This window comes from Gouania willdenowi, chromosome 7 (genome assembly GCF_900634775.1).
Source record: "Gouania willdenowi chromosome 7, fGouWil2.1, whole genome shotgun sequence".
Lineage (NCBI taxonomy): Eukaryota > Metazoa > Chordata > Actinopteri > Blenniiformes > Gobiesocidae > Gouania > Gouania willdenowi.
Genome location: NC_041050.1, coordinates 32,864,109 through 32,888,700, shown reverse-complemented (window position 1 = coordinate 32,888,700; position 24,592 = coordinate 32,864,109). Strand labels below are relative to the sequence as shown.

The 24,592-nt window shown below is 37.3% G+C and overlaps 1 protein-coding gene across 17 annotated transcripts in view; it reads right to left on the bottom strand.

Annotated features, from left to right (window-relative positions):
• The window catches only part of kif1b (kinesin family member 1B), an 84,951-nt gene that overhangs the window by 50,569 nt on the left and 9,790 nt on the right, over positions 1 to 24,592 (bottom strand). For 6 of the 17 annotated variants that reach the window (XM_028452734.1, XM_028452736.1, XM_028452746.1 and 3 more), the window contains exons 3-15: positions 11,665 to 11,741; positions 10,758 to 10,937; positions 9,783 to 9,851; positions 8,951 to 9,129; positions 7,603 to 7,714; positions 6,139 to 6,216; positions 5,975 to 6,040; positions 5,801 to 5,818; positions 3,897 to 3,972; positions 3,376 to 3,454; positions 2,628 to 2,770; positions 1,418 to 1,459; positions 915 to 986 (exon numbers count right to left, since the gene is read on the bottom strand). In XM_028452734.1, coding sequence (XP_028308535.1) covers positions 915 to 986; positions 1,418 to 1,459; positions 2,628 to 2,770; positions 3,376 to 3,454; positions 3,897 to 3,972; positions 5,801 to 5,818; positions 5,975 to 6,040; positions 6,139 to 6,216; positions 7,603 to 7,714; positions 8,951 to 9,129; positions 9,783 to 9,851; positions 10,758 to 10,937; positions 11,665 to 11,741 — 1,191 coding nt within the window. The remainder of the gene's footprint in view (positions 1 to 914; positions 987 to 1,417; positions 1,460 to 2,627; positions 2,771 to 3,375; positions 3,455 to 3,896; positions 3,973 to 5,800; positions 5,819 to 5,974; positions 6,041 to 6,138; positions 6,217 to 7,602; positions 7,715 to 8,950; positions 9,130 to 9,782; positions 9,852 to 10,757; positions 10,938 to 11,664; positions 11,742 to 24,592) is intronic. The other 11 variants (XM_028452745.1, XM_028452748.1, XM_028452751.1 and 8 more) reach the window with 6 other exon arrangements.

The window sequence follows — 24,592 nt, the reverse complement described above, 5'->3', positions numbered from 1 at the left end:
AAGTAACTCATTTCTGCTGCACACTGTAAAGAAGAGTGAGCATGAAACTCACTGCAGGGATCTCACCAAAAAAGTTTTCACAGCGTAGGGGGATCGCATGACGCGGCAGTGTTATAGGGGGGTTCGAGGGAAATTTTTTTGAAATGTATATGTCTCTGAGGGCCAAATTTTGTAGGTAAAGCTAAAGTTTCTTTATGTAATCTTTGTAACTGCCTTACTTTAAAGTTATTTTTGAATTAGTGACGGTCATGATGAATGTAGTTAGAGAATTACTCGTGCTTTGTATAGATCCTCCACTAATAAATACTCAGACACTGTATACGACAAAAAATAACATTTTATTCAAAAAACTGATTCAAAGACGCTCTTTTCAAATTTAAATGAGGTATTATGTTGGACCTGCAGTAATATCAGAACTATTTGGACACAGCCCCCCCGACGGTGCGGCTAATGATTGTGTTTCTCAATTGTGCAAGTTAAAGACAGTTAAATCTGCCCATGCACGCCAGGATCTCCATTTTGTGTCCAAGTGTGCAACAATTATTACGACGGTACCGATTAAAAAAGGAAATAACAATAGAAAGGCCCCTTACGCTAGTTGAAACACACCGTAAAGGATCAAAATCACACCTTAGGGGGCCCCTACAGGGCTCAACAGCTTTGGGGAGAACCCTGAACTGCATCATGGCAAAAAGAGAAAAAACATTCATACTCTAAGTTGGGCATCTGAGCTAATAACCTGGTTGGGGCTATTTGATAAGCAAACTATTAGTATCAAAGCAACAAGTTGGTTAGGGTTGTTTGAGCAAAAGGGCACTAACTATTCAACACAAACTACTAAAACACTCCATGTTAGTCAGATCTACACTCATACACCTCCAAATGCAGCTTTTACAACATTTGACGTTATGCACCTTGCCTTCCGTTGACCTGAGACTCAGTTTCTGTACTCAGAAGAGGGATTTTAAAGTTCTGAGCACTGTCACCTGTAGTGGATGATTAGTGAAAAAACAAAAACATAAAAAGCAGGAATGAGCACTGGTAAGAAAGTAAAGGTAAATCATGTTTTCAAACCGATTCATCTGGGGTTGGAGGAGACGGACACACTATTCTCAAAACTATGCTGTGCAAAGGAATGCAGCATTTTTCTTTATGTACCACAAAAAGCTAAAGCAGATGCCTCACCTTCGTTCTGAAAACAACCCAAAAAAAGTGCAAATCATGCTAATGCTAACTAGCTCAGCATAGCTACAGCAGCCTTGCATTAAATATATATTTCCTAAGGAAATTTAGCTCTGTTGAAGCAGTTACCACACATGCAAAGCTGGAGCACAGTTACTCTAAGGGATCTGGGTGTCATGTATTAGCCAGGGCATCAAAACATACTCAGTGCAGGAACTATCACTCAAATACACACATTTGACTCCACTTCCTGGGCAATCATCCCCAATAGAGTCAACTGATGGGAAGCACGAAAAGATGAGAAGGGTCAGAATGGAAGGAAAAAGTTACAGTTGACAACAACAAAGATGAGAAGAAATGTTGTGAAATGACTTTATGAATACCAGGTTATTATGGTGCATATACATTAAGTAGCAATTAGCAATTCACAAGGTTGCTAATTATTTTGGTTAGAGAAATCTGGTGGTGGTTGTTATAGGCAGGGTTGGGGTCAAATACATTTTCCAATTACATTTACGTCTTCAATTATCCATGTTCAATTATAACTACATTTCGATTACGATAATCGGCATTTTTTCCAATTACAAATAAAATTACAATTATTATTTTCCCCCGAAAGTAAATTGCAATTACATTCTCAATTATTAAAGTTAATTTACAATTAATCACAATTAGCCTTTAATAAAAAAAAAAACCCCATAAAACTTGACTTGTGTTAGCTTTCTGTTAGCATCTCTTATGATAACAGGTCAGTTTTGACCCATGTCTTAAATCAGCTGTAAAATACACTAAGAAATATCATACATCATGTAATTTGTTATTCATCTCTTGATTTCCTTGTTATGCTTCCTTTTCCATGAAAAAATAGGTATTAATGTTTTTGGTGTTGGTGTCTGAGCCTTTTTACTGTCAGTATACCACAGAGTTAATTTTTTTTTGAAATAGTAAAAGGATCTCTAAGAGAACTGACAGATAGTGGAAAAGGTTGATATCAAACACATTTTAATAATGGTTAACTTTGTATGTGTATGTGCGGTCCCCAGGCCTCGCAGGCCCCCTAAATAATTATCAATTATGCAATTATAATTCAAATTGACCCCACCCCTGGTTATGATATTTAATCAACAAACTACAAGTCATTTGTTACATGTACAGAAAATGAAGCATTTTTTATTGTAACCTTAAAATGTAATTTGTCTTGTCAGTTGTTAGCAAGCATTTTGAAAAGTATTATTATTGTTCTGAGGGCACAATAAACGCGCTTTATGGTAAAAAAAAAAAAACTTTAGCGAGTAGTCAAAAACGTCAAGAAACATTTATAATAAAAAAGACAATAAACAGCAGACAGTAGTGAAACAGTGATGAAAACAGAGGATCAACCCTGACAAAAAAAATAAAAGCTGTGTGGCTGGACATATGCCAGTGTGTGACTTCATTAAACTCACTGTCCAGGATGTCTCCCAGGCCCTGGGCGCGGAGCAGCTCCTTTAGTCGAGCCACTTCGTCCTTCAGGTCTCGTACCAGTTTGTTGTTGGGATCTTCATTGATGACAGCATTGCACTTAATGTTCTTAGCTCGGTCAGCATAGCTAAAAAGGATCATAATACCAAAAAGATATTAAATGCTAATCATAAGCTGATATAGTTTAATAATGTTTCATTACACAGAATTTCGGTTAAGTTACAATAGATTTCACTAAATATCAATGAACCAAGAAAACCGTTGGAACTTAAAGTTAGGGCCATGTTTGTGGAGTAATGTAATGTGTCAACATTCTGGAGACATTTTGCTCACATTTTAGAGAAAACACACATTATTATTCTATTGACAACTAACCTTAGTATGTTAAGGTTTCATTTATTCAGACAACTGTTACTTAGGAAATTTCCTTTTGATCTCCAGACATGTTTCGACTACCAACTGCAAGTCTTCATCAGAAGAGTCTGTTGATCACTTTGATATTTCCTTTAAAACATGTCAGGAGATCAAAGTAGATTTTCTAAGTAACAGTTGTCTGAATAAATGAAACCTTTTAAAAAAAAAAAGACAAAAAGAATCTTGCTGGAATTACTACGCAAAAGTCAAGGAAACTTCAAAGGAAACATCAAAGCGATCAGCAGACGCCCCTGACGAAGTTTAACATACTCTTTAAAAAGAAGACAAAAACAATCTTTCTGGGACAATTAACCTTACCGGAGCGTACTGAGGGTTTCATCATAGTTAATATCTGCAGGACTGAGAGCAGCCACCATGGCTGTCCTGGAGTTCCCACCTGAAAACAAAAGATCCATTAGATCGTGATTTATATAAATTAATTTATGTGTGGACTTTATTTAAACACATGGAGCAGAGCAAAGTGTAATTAACATTAGATTTATTTCAACGCACTGCCTGATCTCTGCTGTGCTACACTGTAATAGCACTCAGCAAAACAGAAACCAACCTCTGGAGCCAAAACTGTGCAACTAATTTCACTAATGTAACATGAGAGCTTCATTAACGTGAACTACTCTGTGCAACATGCACCAGCTCAGGTCGAGGACACATAACCAATCCACACATGCCTAAACAGAGATGATGAGTGTGCTTGTGTTGTCTGGAGAGTGACATACGCCAGCACAGTTGATTATTGAATCGCTTTATTATGGGTCTATTACTCAGATTACTTGATTTTGAGAGATTGTGTTTTTATAATGGCTTAAAGTTCTACCTACCGAGGTTCTCCCTCAGCAGCCAGGTTAAAACAGAGTCCCTGTATGGGATGAAGTCAGTCTTCTTCTTCTTCTTGCTCTGTGGCAGAAAATACATCAATACATCAGACGGGGAAAAAAGACAAACTAATGTATGACAAAGGGGTCATTCCATGTAATTTCACCCAGACCCACGCACTTAGGTCAAAATTTCATAATTTTTCTACACCGATCGTTCTGTGATTTTTTTTTTTTAGGCACACTGTACATTTTTGGTATAATTGGAGGAATACTTTTTGGGATATCTTCACTTTAGTGAGGGGTATGTTTGATTTTCGCTCATCCTTATTTTTATTCCATTTTGTACTATGAATTAAAATAGAAATCAGATTTTTTTCTTACATTACCACATGCAGTTATTATTATTACACATCAATTTTATATAGCGCTTTTCTGGGTACTCAAAGTCGCTTTACAATGAAGGGAGCAGTGTTGGGGTTCGCTGCCTTGCTCAAGGGCACCTCGGCAGTGCTTGAGAACCAATGCATATACAGTGATGTGAAAAAGTGTTTGCCCCCTTCCTGATTTCTTACTTTTTTGCATGTTTTCCACACTTCAATGTTTCAGATCATCAAACAAATTTAAACATTAGTCAAAGATAACACAAGTAAACACAAAATGCAGTGACCTTAAAAAGGCGGTTCATGCTCGAAAACCCTCCAATGTGGCTGAATTGCACCAATTCTGCAAAGATCAGTGGGCCAAAAGTCATCCACAGTGTTACAAAAAAACTCATTGCAAGTTTTAGCAAACGTTTGATTGCAGTCGTTGCTATCAAGGGTGGCCCAACCAGTTATTAGGTTTTCACACAGGGCCATGTAGCTTTGGATTTTTTTTCTTGCTCATTGATAAAACCCTTCATTTAAAAATGGCATTTTGTGTTTATTTGTGTTATCTTTGACTAATGTTTAAATTTGTTTGATGATCTGAAACATTTAAGTGTGGAAAATATGCAAAAAAAGTAAGAGATCAGGAAAGGGGAAACACTTATTCACACCACAGTATCTGACTAACCACTAGTGATTTAAACAGTCTATGTACATAGCTCAAAGCTGATCAAATTACTGGGAGCTGAGGCATAAAGTTGTTTACACGTTCAAACCCGAAACGCTGAGACACTTTTTACCAAATTTGAGGGGCTGGCATGTCCACCAGATAGGATGTATAGCAGTATTCTGAGTAGTACGTGGAGATGTATTAGCACACCAAATTAATGTTTCCCATGTGGTGTAGTTCCTGGGATATTGGAAGTTGAAAATGAAAGAAAAATAAGGATGCACAAAAATCGACACTTTCCTTCTCACTAAATTGGCCATGTAAGATAAGATATCCTTTATTTGTCCCACAAAGGGGAAACTTGCAGAATTTTAGCAGCAGATAAATAAGAATATATATATATATATATATATATATATATATATATATATATATATATATATATATATATATATATATATACACACACACACACATGGGCCTATCTCAAAAAGTGTTATAAAAGTATCAACCGCTCAAACTAAAAATCTACAGTGTGGCGATTGAATAATTAAAGAACAATTGTTAAAATTTCAAAAAAATTTGAGACTGAAGTGCGTGAGATGTACTGAAAATGTGTTGAAATGACATGGAAAGACCCAAAGAGCTTAAACGAGACAGATGAGCCACTGGGTAAAATGAGAAAAAGGCACGTTTAATCCACTTTTGCTTCTGTGCTTTGTTCAACTGTGCATGGAAGCTAAAAGTACTGCACTGTAAAACAGTGGCTGCTAAGTCGCTGGCTCTTCAACACAAGCACAGGGCAAAAAGCTGTCAAATCTGCCTCACAGGATGAATAAAAGATTAGTGGTTGGACTTTCAAAAGGGTTTACCTTGCTGGTACAGTTATCCTGCATAAGTAAGCATTAGCAGGAGAAAAAGGGAAAGAACAGAAGGGCAGACATTACAGCATGCCAGGCCCGCTTTACAAGTGTTGAAATGCAGGAAGTAGGAATAAGTTCAGTAAAGACTAAACAAGGAGAAATAATCGAGCACCAAACACTCACCACTTCAGCCAAAGCGGAGATGACTTTTCCTAACGTGGTGAGAGATTTGTTGATATTTGCTCCCTCCTGTGATTTCACAAAGAAGAAGGTTGTTCCAGAGGCATTGGGATATTATTAGCCTGTTAAAAATGCTGCCGAGTGTCTTGTGAAGATGGAAGTCTCACCTTTAGCCTGGTACCTTTAGCTCCAGTGGAATCTGCTCGTTCGCTCCCAGCCAAGTCGACCAGACTAATTTTACTGACCTGAGAGAAGGGAAGGCATGAATGAAGAGCTAAACCATCTGCCAAAACACTAGATAAATTTAAATGTGGTCCTCTACAACACAATAGATAAAAAGATTTAAGCCTGAATATTCGAAATACAACAGTATCCCATATATTAAAAAGGTGTTGAAAAAAACCCAAATGATTAGCAATTAAAAATAAACATCAAAGTGACACATAAATACACTATATTGACCATGTTTTTAATTCGGAATTAATTATTCCAAATGAAATTAGTCGGAATTAAAGTGTTCTGCTTTGTGTTTATATTAATTCCGAATTGAGGTTCACATGGAAAACAGGTCTATTTGGCTTTAATCAATTCCACTTTAGGTTTGGGGGTTGGGAAGGGTTCTGATTGGACAGGGGGCCAACGTGACGTCTCATGGCTATCGGGAAAAAACACAACACAAAGCCACCACATACGGTGAACTATTTTGACTTTTATTTTGATTGTAGTTTTGAAGCAGCAGCTCGACAATAACATACGGTTACACTTTGATCCGCTGAGCAGAAGAAGGAGATTGGAACTAATCACTGGTAAATAAAGCCCAGTAAAAGTCCATAAAAACAATAACCAGGAATAAATATTTGCTCCCTAGTAAAGATAGTAGCCCTAACAACTGGTACAAGGATTAACTTGGTGATATTACAGCCTGTGCATACAGTACGGTGCCACATTTACTCTGTCTCCGGTATGTCTCTGAAATGTTGCTGGGTTTTAGTATCACCCGCTTCATGTCCCTGATAAAGTCTGTTTCGTTTGCCGTGTGAATGTCCACATGTTTATGCTTCGTCCATGCTCTTACTAAATAAATAGTCTCGGCTAGAGTCCCGCTTGCTTCGGGTGGCCATCTTGGATTATCGTTATCGTCACCAGCGCGTCATCGCGACAGAACAAGCATGCACAAAAGAACCGGAATTAATGTAAGCGGAATTAAACTTTTACAAGATCGAGGGATTATTTATTCCTGAAATAAAATCAGAATAAACCAGCCACCTAATTCGGATTTAAGTTTAATTCTGAATTAAAATTGCCATTTTAAAAGGCCATTTTAAAGAGGATTTAACTTTTATTCTGAATAAAAGCTTGCATGTAAATGTGGCCATTGTGTTTATACCAACACAATGGTCTTCCTGTCTCCACGTAAAATGTCTTCCTTCCCTCTGACTCCAAAAACAAAGGCATGTCTCAGCTGAACTACTAAGATCAAATCCACTGCCATCATGGAAAGTTACTGCCTTAACCTGGAGCTTGAGTAAAATATATATACATCTGATGTGAGATGCCATGGCAGTAAATTTCCCCAATGCGGGACCAATAAAGCTATCCATCTATTTATCTATATCGGTTCCTCCTCTGACCTTTTCTGTGGAGAGGTCCGTCTCATTGTCATGTTTCTTCTGAGTGAAGACAATGGTGAAAACGGCGTGGGATCTGCTGCTGGTTTCATTCATGTTGGTGGCAGCAACAGTTCTGTGGGTTACAACACACATAGGCAGGGTTGTAAAATAGAAAACTCAAGAGCTATCAACTTCAGGTTTTTACATACATTATTAGTAATTCAGTCAAAAGGATTCCTTTATACAGCGGAGGGGATAATAGCGTAAGGACACCAAACACAAATACGTGGGGCGGACTCTGAGGGACTCAGAGAGATAGTAGCTTTAAGCTGCATGTTGTGGAAATAAGCCTTCTGAGTCGGCATAAGATTAGGGTAGAATGTATTCCTCCTCATGTGAGCCTCACAGTCAAACATAAACAAACACATACACACAAATATATTGACTGTAAAACGTGATGGCCGCTTTCACCTGTTTAAACTGCAATTAGGTCAACTCCTAAAAATAGGGGAACAAATATTTTCCCCATAATCAGTATTTTACAATAAAGAGATTATACTTGGCAGCACTGTGAGGGGAATGTCCCACTCCCAACTTGCAGTAGTGGGAATTTAAAAAAAACCCGAAATCTTTCAAACTGAAAATTGCATTTGGATTCACTGGAAAAAATAGAGTTGTATATTGAAATGAAATACTAAACAAAACTGATAATCCATTCCAAATTCATTTCATTTAATTTTACTGGTCTCAATCTCATATTCACCCAATTACCGGTAGTTATGATTGTTGATGTTCAAATCATTTTTTATTTTGTCAAGCTTTGTTTATTTGATTTTTAAAAAGAAAAAAGTGATTTATGTTTTTTTTTTTTTTTTAAAGAATTATTTATATTGGAAAGTAACCATCAAGTTTTTCCTTTGTCTTTATAATGAAGTAAATGTTAATCTATAATTTACATTCTTGTTGCAACAATGGCTATGTTCTTGTTTTATAATAATTCCAGCAAGTTTATTTTTTAGCAGTATGCTCAGATTTTGTTTATTCTGTTTCTTAGAAAAAAAGAAGACAACGACCTTTCAAAAAGACGACAAAAAGAATCTTGCTGGAAATACTACACGGAAGTCAAGGAAACATCAAAGTGATCAACAGACACCTCTGACAAAGACTGGCAGTTGACAGTCAAAATATGTGAGGAGATCAAAGTACAGTTTTTGCTTTATCTTTAAATTATTTTATCAAAACTCAATCCAAGTAAAGAATAACTGAACGAGTTGGTTTATTGATGATCATGAGGTATTTGTTTCCTTCAACACCCCCACTGTTCCTCCTGCTTTAACCAATCAGCGCATGATCCCAAGAATCGACTAACCTGGCCTTGTTGCCGGCATCCATCAGGTCTGCGATGTCTGTGTAGGAGGTGACAGCCAGCTTGGAGAGGTCTTCAACATAGGGTCCGAGCAGCGGGTGTTCTCGAACTCGGAGGTTCCCTTTGTTCTTGGGATTGAGCAGATCTCTCACCCGCTCACAGTAAATCTCCATGTAACTGACCTGGAAGCCATTTCAGAGGGAACACAGTCAGTTTAAGTCAGGGGTGGCAAACATATTTTAGTTCAAGGGCCAAACACGGACCAGTTTGATCTCAAGTGGGCCGCAAATATTAGGTGGGAAAACAAGCAATTTCAACATAATTTTGCCATATAAATTCAATGTAAAGTAATGGACTTTACAGACAATATCCAATATCTAAATTTCCTTGCTTCTGTGAGCAATATATATAGAATTTGGAAAAAATGTGTGGAATAATTTGAATAAAATTGCAGGATTTTGGCAAATGGTGTGGAAGGGTTGAAATATCTACAACTGAATTACTTGGTATTTTCACACAAGGATTCATGTTTTCTGTAATTTCAACTTTAACCTGTGGGCCAAATTTAATGCTCTAATGGGCCACAGTTGACTTCCAGACCTTGAATTTGACACATGTGGTTTAAATGGACAGGACACAAACCTGACACGAAAATAAAAAATATTTACTAATCCCGACTATGATGATAGAGCTGGCTCACATGTCTTTCTGTTAAATGTTTTTGGACACTCTCAGCCTGCATACCAGCCAAACACCTTAAGTATGAGGTTTGCATCGACTGCTTTGAAACAAGACAAACAGGGCATTACAGCTGTCAGTGCAGTCTGTGACTCACCTCCACAGAGTAGGAGAGCTCATCTTTGTTGCTGTCTTCACTGATTTTCTCAAACAGATCTTCGCATAGCTGAGAGGCAGAAAAAAAAACAAGATAATATGAATTATTAAGGCTTATGGTAAAAATAAATCATACAATTCTACAAATGGTGTAGGGTTTGTTTTTTGCTACCGGAAGCCAAAAGTAGGTCAATGATTTAATCCTTAAATCTAAAGGTCAGCGTCGCAGTCTTTTTTTTTCATTTTAGAAGTTAATATGTTGGGATGATGAACAACTGAACATGGAGTATTAGAAAAAACTGGGAATATTTAACAAAGATCATAATGAAAGATAAAGCCCACTAGTATGGGTAAAGTTAGGACACAAGAGTAGAAAAACTTTAGGCTTCATCAGAAAAGAGTCAAATCTGTGATCTAACAGTAAAATGAATCACTCTAACCTGACAGCTTTGATTCTTGCATATATCTGTATTATATTTGTGCATTTGTCTATTGTTTTAGTATTATTTTATTCTACTGTGATGTGTGCACTTGTATTTTTAATCCTTATTTAATTAACAGTCTTTAACTTAATTATATATTATATTTTCTTTTCTCTTTCTTTGTTTCTTTAGTGTTTATTCTTTTTATTTGTAATATTTCTCGAGCCTCTTTAACACAAGTCATCTTCGTCTGAGATGAATAAAGTATTTCTGATTCTGATAATAACAAAAACACGATAAAAACCAAATGGGTGAACATAAACTAAGAGAGAAAAGAATCACTACAAGAACCAATGGGTCCAAGGTGATGGAAATAAAAAACAAAAACAAAAAAAAATACTCAGAAATTGAAGGAAAGAAATTAGTATAATCCATAAATTTTCTAATAAACGTCTTAATACAGGCTGCTGGAGTCATCGGAGAGTACAGTGGTGTCTCACTCAGTCCTGATTCGTGCAGATCAGTAAAAATGGCAGATGTTCTGTTAAACTAACCATGGGAATGATCCCTTCCTGGCCCTCCTCCTGCTTGCCCATCATAGTGTAGGATTTGCCAGCTCCTGTCTGGCCGTAGGCGAAAATGCAGACGTTGTAGCCTTCAAAAGCATGCTGGAGCATTTCCTTCCCGATATCATTGTAGACTTGGTTCTGTGCTGCGAAGCTGGGATCCTCAGGCTGTGTGGGGAGGGGAGTATTTATTATAGACTTATAATTCAAAGATCATCCTTTAAAAAAAACATATACACTACCGGTCAAAAGTTTTAGAACACCCTAATTTTTCCAGTTATTTATTGCAATTCAATTCGTGCAAGTCCAATGAATAGCTTGAAATGGTACAAAAGTAAGTACTGAACAGCCAGAGGTAAAAAAAAAAGAAAAAGTATTGGTTCCCCAAAACTGAAAAATTATACAAAAAGGCCTTTTTCAGGGAACACGAAGTGGGTTAACATGTGAAAGTTGTTCTACAGCATTGAAGGTTGAATCAACCTTGAAAGCTGGTGCTACTAATTAATACAGGTATTCCAACTTTTCTTGGTTACTTCCAACCCCCTCTGTCTGCATAAAAGCAGTGTTGGAACACACTGTGGTACCAGACCCTCATGAGCATCAGGTGAACAGTATTGTTCAAGGAATCCATGATTTCTTTTTCAACTCAAATTGCTTATATGTTCTATGTTTACATTTCAGAGTGCAATGACACAATAAACTGAATATTTTCAGTAAAAAACTGGAAAAAGCGTAGTGTTCTAAGACTTTTGACCGGTAGTGTACAGTGATTTGTCACAACTTTAATAAAACTGATGGATATTTAGACAAGTCATTGCTGATTAAAGTAAATGTACTGTTTAATTTGGTTTCTAGAATTATAAATAGAATTAGCAACAAAGAAGAAAATACTCACCGTTGTGTGTGACCAGTAAGAGTAATCGAAACTGAAGGTCTTTGCTGGTTCCTTTGGGGCTTTTGGGTTGAGGATAGCTGTGAAGGAAGGACAAAACAACAGGTTTAGAAATAATATTATCATATGTTTGGCAAGAATATGAGACAATAATGATCTAATAGCTTTGCATTTTCAAAGTATATATATTTAGTACATAAAGGGTGACTATATGTAATAAGTGTTAGTATCATAATACAGTAAAATACAGTTAATATCTTAATACAGTAACTTCAGTGAATTAAATCTGCTTGAAAAGGAATGAAAAGAATCAAAAGATAAGTTTAAGAATATATATATATAATGTATGGAGAAATGTGTCATTCAACAATGGCTTCAAAATCTGTATTTATTTACAGTATTATAAAAATTGTCATGCATTCACTAAGGTGACCAAATTTAGATACTAATTCAAAAAAGAGATCAGGTTGAAAAGAATGCATCTTTAATTTGTCTCAAAATAACTTAATTTTAGAAAGTAAAAAACAGTCATAGATTGAAGTTAAATGAATAAATTGCCAAATGTTCTTAAGACTCTTATACTTGTTATTTGTTTAGCTTTAACAGTCACAAGAAAGAAATAAAGGTTGTTACACGTTATCTATTTTAACCAACATCACTTTGCTATAACACATTAACTAATAACCCGACAAACTATAAGAACGGATCAATAATGCTTCCACGTCATCAGCGGGATGCATGCATACACACACACACTTTAATGAACAAGAATCTGCTACCATGCCTGGTATGTCACCCCCGTCAGCCATGTTGGTTGCTACCCCTGGGACAAGCGTACTAGCTTTCACACTGCGCGCTAGTTATGTCACAGCTAATTTACAGTGGTTTATTTGTGGAACGTCATACTACTGTAGTTCCGCTAATTCCTCTCTCCCACGGGTGAACTTCTGATTCTTTTTAAGGTGACATTGCAGAAAGCTAAATGACTAGAAAAGGACAGAAGAAGTCCAAGCAACAAGGGTTAATTAAAGAAGCTGAATGTAGGGCTGGGCAATATGAACCAAAACTCATCTCTCAATATTTTTTCTCAAAATGGAGATGATATAAATCTAGATATTTTTAACTCAATAAAGTCTTACCAGAAAGATAATTCTGGGTTCAATTTGCTGATGCAAAATGCCACACAGGCACATTCATTAACAAACCGCTGAACAATGTTTTTTTTCTCCTATAATGGACAGCACGTGTGAGTGAGTTCTGTAGTGAGGCTTGTTTAGGGGAAGCTTTGGGTTTGAACACACTCACAAATCCATCTTACTGTGGTTTTCATGCTGTTTTTAAAGGTAGCGAAAGCAGAAACTCATAAAACAAGTATTTGAATACAAAAAAAGGTATACAATAACAATATATCAATATAGGCAATATTGTAATTTTCTATATCGCCAAAATAAAAAACTCGATATAGTGGCCAGCTCGAGCTGAATGAAGCCTGTCTCCTTATTTGCAGCATCTGAACCAATGATTGACAGATAATTAAAGAAAATCAGGACAAAAGGGAAACCAAATCACTGCATCCCGGACAGACAATACATTCTGTGTCATTAAGTCTTTAAAGCATTTTTACCCTTTACATTAGCAGTGCCCACCAAAAGGCAGCAATCAGCCCTGTGTCATGCAAAATCAAAGCATCGCTAATGGTCAAATTAAGACTGCACCCTCTTCAACATGAGGATGCTCGAGAAGCTTTTGAATCAAGATTTTGCTGGCTGAGTGCCTCGTTTGCCTGCTGGATCTCAGCACGCTTATCAATAATGCAGGAGATGTGCACAGACAGAGATTGCATTGCGCCCTCCGTGGGTCACATGGTGTGCAGAAACTTAAAGGCACAGGATGTCCTCAGAAAACTGAGCAACGACAACTTCAAGTGAATAAACCAAACGGCTGTCGCAACAGATTATACCCAACTGGAATATGAAGAAAACATTTGTGTTAGTGTGTTGTCAAACTTTACAGGTGCACTGATTGAGTCAAAACTTGCATATTGGGGACACCAGAGATTGACAGAGCCAGACAGGTGGCTAAATACAGCTAAATTTCACCTTTGACCGGGTGCCTCCAAGTAGAAACAGGAGAGGGGGGCATTAAGCAATCTGATGGGTGACCCCGTTCCTCTTTCCTGGAACAATCTGCAGAGGCTATTAATGAGGAAGACGTCTGAGCTCTGACCTTAGCGGAGAACACAGAAAAATGATGAGCCGCCACCACCACCACATGTGAGACCCAGAGTGAGAGCTGTCCATTAGAGGCAGACAGACTGATGGGTGGAATAGCAGCTGCGTGCTGGCGAGACAATGCACTGTGATCATCAGCTTTCCTCCTTCCCTATATTTCTGGATGCTCTTCAAAGGCTCGGACTGATTTAGAATGAAAAACATATTTTAACAGTACGGCTGCAATGTGAGCAGAAACTATGAAGCTGCTCATCTACAGGGGTCACCAACCTTTCTGAAACTGTGAGCTACATAGGTACTGTATAGCCCAAAGGGCTACCAGTTAGAACAGCACTTCTTAAATGCTAAATATTCATGATTTCACTCTATTCAGAGGGTAAAAAAAAGGTAGGAAATGTTTACGTTTCAACATGCAACATTTTATTTCTCCTAATTTATGCCATTTAGGCATTTCATAGAAAATGCTCATCTTCCTATTTTACTAACTTCTAACAACTAGCAATCATATTTTACGTTCATCATGCCTCATATTATACTAACATACCGTAAAACATTGGTCACAAAAACATAAAACTTACTAGTTACTTTCCCCCCCTATGGCTCCCTTGCATACAGTAAAAACCTCATGAATAAACTTAAAAGAAAAAAAAAACAATATCTGGCACAATTGGAACTTCATTTATTTCCCACAAAGGCATCTGTAAAAAATAAAAAGTTTGTCAAAATGTGCAATATTTTTCAAAAATAAAATAACACCAATGGATTCAAGAGACTAAGTGTAGCTAAATTTATGAACTCTAAAACTGAGAAAATAAAAGGCATTCAACACTGTTTTGGCATGGTGCATTACGTTTAATCTGATTGGTCGGCTATGATGTGATGCATTTGATTGATTGGTTGTTTTTTTTTTGTAGTTTAATGTCTGTTGATCATTTTAAAAGAAAAATGTAACAAATTACTTTTTTTAAAACATACTTAAGTATAAATAAAATTACTGATTTAGAAATGCCAATAAAAGCAACTTAATTACAATAACGTGAGTACTTAAAATTCATTACTTTCATCTCTTTCCATAGCTGACTCATGCTACTATCAAGGTGCTCAAACATGACATTTCTCTTTATGTCATGAGAGTTGTTCTCATGTGAGAGCCTTTACTAGTGTAGAGCAAACACATCTGCACCTGGTAAAGATTACAGCCAACAATGTACTGACAGATCTTTTTAAGCCAATCAGATCAGAAGTACTAGAGCTTTAACATATTTGAATGTGTTTCTCATTGTTGCACACTGTATGACTGCAGCATTGCTTGTTGTGTTCATTGCATTTTGACATTTCCCTACACATTTTGCATGATTCAAATTTTCTGAACAGCCTCAACTGGAAATGGGCCACTGCGTTCACTTATAAATTGTTCATGCCTTGGTTGAATTCCTAGGATGGGAGTGAAAGCTCTGAGTGGAATTGGTTTTTCCTGCCCTTGTACGGGTTTCAAACCCACAAGTATTTTGGATTCTCCCACTATTTCGAGGACATTCATGAAAGTTGGACAGATTGTGGCCATTTTAGAAATGTCATACTAACGTACTACTCACATTAGATAGTATGCAAAGATTGAGTGTGCAAGAAATACCTGGATGTACAAACACTTTCCAAAAAATTAGAATAGGAACAGAACAAATAGGTGAGGAACAGAACCCAAGCTGCTTGAGGTCCTGTGTGAAATATCCAGTCAGTCATGATTTAGGGTGCAATGTTCTGTTCTGTCCTCACCCGTCTTCCTCCAAACCTTTGGACCTTAATTCCCGAATGAAAGAAATGGTGGTTTCTTTTCTTCAAAGTATTCTAATTTTTTGAATTCCTGTTTTCGTGGGTTTTATGAGCTAGAAGCCCAAATTATGTAAAAATGAACAAATAAATACTGAAAATCGTTTGAATTGTGGGCCCTGAATCTATAATATATGAAAGTTTAACTTTTTGAATTATTTGAATTTGAATTATGGAAATTAAATTACTTTTCCATGATATTCTAATTTTTTGGAAAGGATCTGTATACTGTATAGGAACATTTTTTAAGTGTGCACATTGGGTGCATTAGTCATACTCAACCGCCCCATAATGCATTGCGAGCTCACTTTCAGGGAATGTCAAATGGTCCTGGGACGAACATCAATCTAAAAACAAAAACATCCTATTTTCAAAACAAAAGTATCTCTTCTCGTCTTCCATTAGTGTTTAACGCTTTTGTAAATAGGACTTTTCATCAGTAATAAATTACGGACAGTATGGAGTCTCCGAAATGTCGGAATGAACACATGCTGATATTCTACTTGGTCACTTTCTCTTAAAATGTGTTCAGAACTTTCAAACGTGTAGAACCAACGGAGATATTTAGCCTCAGTTTGCTTCAGGTTTTTTTGACATTGCAGGTTCCAAATGCATACTTCAGTGGGAATGGTCATCATCCTAATCATACTTATAGTAGATAGCAGACAGCATATACTCATTGAGTTTGTAGTATAGTGCCATTTCAAACACAGAATATGTAACGTTATGCTCCAAGGGTGGATAATCAGCCCTAATTCCCGAACGGATTTGATTCAGATTAGTAAAGTGTTGATTCCAAACAGATTTTAAAATATTACCGATTATCGATTCAGTTTTCCAATGTTGATAATTATTGATCTTCCATTTAACATCAGTCTGCTGCTGAATTATTTGACTCAATAGGAGGTTTTTACAACATTTAGAAAATATTTATTAATGAATGTTTTTAAGTTTAAGAGTCAATTCAAAATCCTCAATACTTGCAAAGGTTAACAAGTCACAATTTATTGATTAGCCATCCCCCCCCCACCACCCCACCCCTTCCAATATGGTCAGTTGATGTAGCTTGGGTATGACCAGTTCATGTATACTGACAACATTAGAAATGATCATATTGTGCAGTGTTGTTTTTCTGATCAGTTTTATTGTGCTGACATCACTGATGACTTTACTTCCCTCTCGACTCTACACATCTTATTCACGCATCTTACAGCAATTATCCAAAGAGTCTATAGCTGCAAATTAGGACGTTTTCTGATTTCCTTTTATTAGAGTACATTTTCCATGTCACCTCTTATACTTGAAATGACAGTCACACACACTCACTGCTGCCTCAAATGCAACGTCATCACTCAGTTTTTTCCCTAACCATGGCAACAGGTATGGGATCAGAGTCGGACTCTGGTTGCCATAACAACCCAACTTGGCACAGAAGATAAGGATGCAGTACGGCGTGTTCCCTTTAATCTCAACTTGAGCACATTTTGGTACCTCTTTAATTATGAAAAATGTAGATTGATCAGTTATATGACAAGATTCTAACAATGAGAAATCAGACAGGAAAACACTTTAAGCTCATAGTTTATTAAAATATTTGTGCTTTGCAAAATTTCAGACAAACTACCCTCGATGAACCGGCAGTTTTGAATTGACAGATTTTGAGAAAAAAGGATACAAACACCTAATAAGTTAAATATATTATGTAATCATCACATTATTACCACACAGTGTTATCAGAAGTGTTGAAACAGCTTTAAACACTGTATAAAGATGAGTCTCACAAGACCCACTGCTGCTTCATTCTGTGAATGTTTTAAATTGTTAAATCCTTCAACTGTGCATTTTCACTTCCTACTCTGAAACACACTGGCCCGATGGGCTACCACTCCCCAGGAGCTTTTCATTTCTAGACAGGCTGTATAGTAGTTAACTAACCATTTCCTGCTATGTAAAGAACATAATTCAGCTGATTGTATGCCGGCAGACATTTTGTGCTAGACTGTGGGGCCAACAACAGGAAGGCAAAGACACCCCTCTGTAATGAGGCTGTTAGGAGGTCTCTGGGCAGCAGATGGGAACTGAAAGCTAGTCTGTTTCACCTGAGTCTAAAATGGCTGATCAGATCATGCTTGCACTTCCTGAAACCCTCAGAGGACCCGCTGGCTGTTAGCTCCAGCAGATCAATGACCGACTGAGATCACAGGAAGGGGATGACGACATTGGAAGTATTCATATGTAAACAGGAATAAAACTAATGGGATGAACTCCTGAGAGAACTTGTACATACAGAGAATTCATTTCTGCACAGAATTACAATGAGCTGCTTTCAATGAGGCAGAAAAACAGAAAAAAAATCCCAGAGGTCTGTGTGCTTATTAGCGTGACTGTGATGTAACTGCTCTCTTGTAGATAACAGTGATTCAAACATTTAATCAAAAGCCTTTAATCCACCATCTAGGATACATAAGTACCATTTCTTTTTACACTGTAAAGTTGCTACTAGTCATGTCTTTGTAGTCACGTGCAACTGACTTTATATCAAAAAGATGCAGTTTCAAATTATTTAATGTGTGTATAAGTCTAATCTAAATTCATATAAAATGTCAACGTCAACTAACGAATGAAGCAAACCTTTACTAGATATTTCTATAGAATAAGTTAGGCATACATCACCAACACTAAGCTATTCAGTTGGTCCCTGGTTGTAGAGGCTCTCTGGGGATTTAGCTCAATAAAACGATGACGTGCAAAAACAAAGACACCAACAGAGAAGATTTGCCAAATTTTTCATGACCATAAACCGATTCAGCTTTGTTGTTCAACACAAATACACATTCCTTCCAAATATGGAATCATTCAAAAGGGAAATAAACAAGCTTTCTAATTTCAATGGATGCTTCTCAGGATGGTGACTTTATTCAGGGTGCTTTCACACCGGTTTAGTGCCAGACTTGGACCGAATGGGCGAGGACGGTCGATCATTTTATCACCTTGGTTTGGCTCGGTTTGCGTTCAGACCGCAACTTCTGATCCACTCCAAACAGCCTATGGTGCAGTTTTATGAGCTAACCATTTGAGGGGGGCGTAACTGGAGTAGAAACTTCTTTTTGCAGAAGAAAATGAGCCTGAAGAAGAGGCTCTCAACAATGGGTCAAAGCGAGCAGAACCTTCTGCTTTCTCCAGTTGTTCTTTCAAAACATTCAACAATAGAGCAGAAACAACTTGCGGTGCTTTTGGTGGATTTAATGCCCTGTTTTGTGCTGTCGCCAGTTATCCTGATCACCCACAATGCCGTGCACTCTACATCATCACCAATACTTCCTGAGTTTGATCCGCTCCGGTAGCGGTTGTGTTCATGGCACTCATATGTTCTAGACTTTGACTGAAAACACTCCAGAAACAATTGCTCTAGGATTCATCTGTTTGATCCGCTCTAGACTTCATCCACATGTTCTCACCACCCAAACGAAGCGGACTATCAGAGCAAACAAATTGTAGGTCTGCAGTGATGAAATTGTTGACACATCACCCCCGACTTAACCCCACCACATTAATGTTCAGAATATGGTTTCCTCCTAAATTAAAATTTGTCATATTTTTAGGGATTTTTGTTGTTGATGATGGCAAGACAGATTCAACCAACATCACCAAAAAAAAGGAGATCAGCAACATGATAAAGGCGGTGCAGGGGAGAAGGAGCTGTTGGCATGAACTCGCTGTGTGAGCAGCCACAACAACGCTATAATGGTTGTTCGGTCTTAAATAGGCAGCATGATAAACTTTGGTGTACATGCTGAGGTAGCCGCAGAAACGCAACACACGTTGTATCCCATGGCTTTGGGAGAGTGTTTGTGATGGTTCGGTTACCACGGCTGCGGCACAGGTGACACGGTTGTCAGTGGTTGCCGCTCAAAGCAAAGGGCTAAAAGTAGCATCTGAGCTCTGCTGCACACATTCAACAAGCAGCTGAGTTCATCGCAGCCACAACACTGGACGTGCAACATCTCCAAAACAGACACCAACATGTGAAATCTTGATACTGCAGACCTCCACGTGGCCTTTTCTAGGAAAAAGATTGCTTTCACATCACGACGAGACAACTAAATAAAAATAACCAAGCAGCCTTCCAATTTTCCACTGATGGGCATTCCTGCCAGCAGTGATGGAACTTTCCAGCCAGGGATTTGTCTAGCCAAGACAATCCTAACAGACGTCATACCCCCAACTTTAAACTCCTAGTACAGCTCTTGAAATTTGAACCTTTACATTAAAAGATGTTGTAGGAGAACCCAAAAAAAGACCTTGAGTTTCAACTCTTAACGCTGATCACATCATTAATGTCCTCCTAGCCTGAGAGGGGAGAGGGGAAAGAGCACAGGAAGACACCAGAACAAAGCCCTGAATGCAGGGGACTGCAGTTGACGACAAAGGCTGAAAAACACATTAGGTAATCCGTTATGACAAGGCTTTATGTGGCCGGTCCCCACTGTCACAATGACTCTTTTCACACAGCTTAAACAACCCAGCCTCTCTCTTTTAGTAAAAGAAAAGATGGCTGCAATTGGATAAAGAAACTGGGAAAGAAAAGTTTTTAGTTTAACAGTAATCTCCACTTTGAAACTCTAGAAGTGATGCTGACACAGTTTGCAACACAAAATAAAGCTTTATCCTTCCAGGGTTTCAGATATCTGGTTCAAGCAGGAAAATAAACTGCGTGCAAAGCAATGACACAAAAATGAAAATTTTTACTTTTGTTTACCGCTGGTCAGCGATCACATTAAATTCTTGCTACCTACCAAGGATTTCTAGTGTTTTGAGAATCACAGCAGGCAAAAGGCCAGTACTGAGGTAGAAAAAAAACAAAAAACTTTGATCTAAAAATGATTGCATTTTTGGTGACATTTCTTTATAACCCACCACAGTTACAAATCTTGCCTGTTTAGTTAGAAAGCAGCGGGGCACTGTGCAGTCCCGACATACACGCCAGCTGTTCCTGCACTGACTTTTGTCTATTTATACAGCAGCAGATGGCAGTTAGTGCTCTGCATGCCGGCAGACTGTCAGTGACAGGAAGGAATGGACAGATTTCAGCCGCCCAACCTTTCCGCTGAACTCTGAGCCAAACCATACATCGCTTCCACCCACAGACACCAATAGCTGGTGGATGCTAACAGTGGTTCTTGATATTAGCAACTCAGCCCAGTAGAGACTAAGGGAAGCATCTAGAAGCCAGCTGAAAAGCATGCAAAGCCAGCAGGGCTCCATTCAGAAGCTAAACTAACATAACATATATGTACAACAAAGAGAGGGAGAAACCAGGCAGTCTCTCAGGCGATGGCATGCAGGGTTAACACGCACGCGCACGCGCACACGCACACACACACACACACACACAAAATACCAAAACACAATAGCGAGAGGGAATTTCCCTGTGTCTGCTACATTTCCAAATGTATTGACCCTACTTATGTCAACTACAGTATATGTGGACTTTATTTTCACCAGCATTCATCTATTTGTTTGATTGATTGTCTGTTAGCAGAGTCGCACCAAAAGTACCAATTTTAACCAAAGATAAACCATTCGCCATAGAAGATTCCATTACATTTTGGAGGGGATTTGGATCAATCTACTAATTCTGGATCAGTTTAAAAAAAAAATGGAAATCTATATCTCTCATCATTGTTAAAAATTCAAAATATCATATCACTGTTAATATTTGAATAATCTTCATGAAATTTGACTCAGTTATGTTGTGTTGATTTCTCAATGACCACACTGAGTTTCATCTGGTTTGGATCTGAAATGCACATTTCATCAACATTTTTGATGACCTGCTGCATGGTGATTAATGGGGATTGAAGTTTCTTCAAAGCCTTCAAAGTGTGAATTATCATGGTACCATGACCACGATTACTGATCCAGATAATTGCCAATATCTGGTAAAGAGAATACAATATTTTTGACGAGTGCTCTTGTTTTGCAATATTTTTAGATATTGAATGAATTCATATTGGCCTCTTTTGGATGACATACATGTAGGATATTACTCTACACCATACAGGTACAGGCTCCAAAGTCAAATGTCCCCAATAGATCATATGTCATGATAACACTGTAGCAGCGCCACAGGAACTTAAGAACACAATAGGGCAGTTGTAAAAAACAAAAAAAAAACCTGTGAGCATGGAAAGAAGAATATTTTCTGGGTCAGCTCGCTAACAGTTAGCCAGTATGGTGGTCAAAAGCTCAAGATATATATCAACATTTCCAATGAGACATTGGCGAAGTTATTAGTAAGGTATCAGTATCTTAGCTAACAGTGAAAAGGCTAAAACCACTTTCTAGATATCTGCTAATGCAAGCTATTGCTGGAGTACGCAGCTTTTAGAACTGCAATGATTTAGAGCCTTAATTAAGCAAAAAGAATATTTTATTTAATTACTTGAATAATCAATTAAAAAATCCATAGAATACACAATTACAAATATATCCAATAGCTCCAGTCCTGAAAGATTTATGTAAAAACATGCATTGAACAATCAATAAAATGTTTTGAGTTTGTTTTTATTGAAGATTATTACTTTAAAAAGCAGTCGACCCACTCTCAAGCAATGCACGCACATTATTATGTGATAAGGGACAGAAAACTAGTGGGAACAACAGTGCTGAGTGGGCTATGGAGACAGAAAAACACAGAGAGGCCTTCTTTACATTCACTGCTCACAACAACAGGCGCCCATTTCAGAGTAGTGACCTGGATTTTCTCAACCCAGCTTCTACTCAGCAACCAAAGACTCACTCAAAAATGCTTTCAGGGTTTACATAAGCCTGATGACTTCATAAAAACACTGCAGAAACGTGGATGTGTGAAATTCATGGTCAGCTTATTAGACAAATAGGACTTGGAGAGAATAGAGTGGGTTTATGACTGACTCATGCCTTCATGTATGGTCAGATTTCTAGTGTTTTCTTCTATAGCATGTGTCAAACTTAAGGCCCAGGGGCCAAATATGGCCCTTTAGAGCCTTCAATTTGGCCCTCAAATATCTGAGAAACAATGGATCATTGTGTAAATTACCTACTAATTCAGTTGTAAATATCTCCACGAGAAATCTTCAAAGAAATAATACAAACATTCAATGAAACTCCACAACATCAGCAGGGCAACTATTTTCCACATGCGTATATCATATAATGGCAGTCATTCTTATTCTGAAAATGTTAAAAAAAAAAAAAAAAAGAACTTTTAATTGTTCCAAAATCCTGCAATTTTCCTCAAATTATTCAATAAAATCTCCCCAAATCACATAAAAAAATGGCCACAAATCATCAAGAAACAAATTGAAGTGAAGATCCTGCAGAGACAGATTTCAGTCATGTATTGCTTTAATACATATTTTAAGATGTATTTATACATGCAAGTACAAACTAAAGCACAATAATGATTAAATTACTAATTTTCCCATCTAAAATATGTGGCCCATTTAAGGTAAATTGCTCCCAATTTGGCCCCTGAACTAAAATGAGTTTGAAACCCCTGTTCTAGAGGGATAGAAAATTGTGCGTAGGTGCATCTATGTGCGTTTGCCCTCTATATAGCACATAACATCGACCGAGCACCAATTTAAAATGTGATACTGTCCCCGAATCCCACATTGAGTTTTCACTCCTGAATGATAATACAAAGTGAGCACCATGGCTACCAACACAACCCTTTGTGACTGCACAGCACAGCTCCAGAGTTAGCCTATGAATTCAACCCTCAAACTGGGGAAACAAGCCAAACAATATGGTCTGAAGAGAGAGAGAGAGCTGGGTCAGTGAGGGCACGTGAAACTTAAGAAACACATCGCCCCTCTGAATTGTGGGAAAGCCCATCAGTTCAAACAACTGTGTGTGATTGTGAGTGTTTTGTTTTGTTTTTTTCTTTTAAATTTAATCAAATATTTCCAAATAGGAAGAAAAGTTGAAAGACAAGCAAAAAAACAAGCTTGAAAACTGAAAACCAGGGCGATTCTGGCATCATACGCAACGTGTCCCAATGTGTAGCAGCAGCAAAATTTATGAACTGCAAATAAACATGCTACTCTTTTTTAATCATTTCACTTTGATTAATCAAATAATCTTTTTTGCTGCAGAAGAACCAAGACAAAAATGTTATTGTCTACAAATTATTCTCAGCAATCATTGTTGTTGATGAACGTTAACTGTTTTGTGATGGTATGGATACAAAAGAATTAAATTGTATTGTTTTTTGTTGTTTAAACATTTATGAGTTTTATTGTAACACAGCAGAATTCGTTAAACCAGCCAATAATTGCAATTTTTTAGTTACCGGTAAACAAGATATATCTATATGAATCAACAGCGATGTGATAACATTACTCGTACATTTACATTTCTAAAACTTCGTACATTCACATTTCTTAAACTTCGGTTTTTGCACATTTTTACTTCTTTAGGAAGCGTTTAAATTGTAAGAAATTATTTTGTTAACTGAGATTTATATATTTCTATAAGATAGCAGAGGCAACCATTAAAATAAAGATGTGTGAACAATTATTATTCGCCTTTTTTCGATGCAGATAGTGTTAATAAATATATTAGACACAATGTAATACATTTAGTTACATTGATGTCTATAAAAGGCTGTTTAATTTCATTAAGAGGCCAATTAATAGATATCAAAAAGTCTTCTAAATGCTGTGGATTCCTTATCTACAACTGAAAACAATTCAACAGCTTTGACGCGAGAAGTTTACAGATGACAAAAAATAATGAGACGTGTCTATTTACTTTTGAGGTGTCAGTGTGTGTGTGTGTGTGTACTATGCAAAAGCTGCACGCTTTTCACTCTTCACTGTCATGCA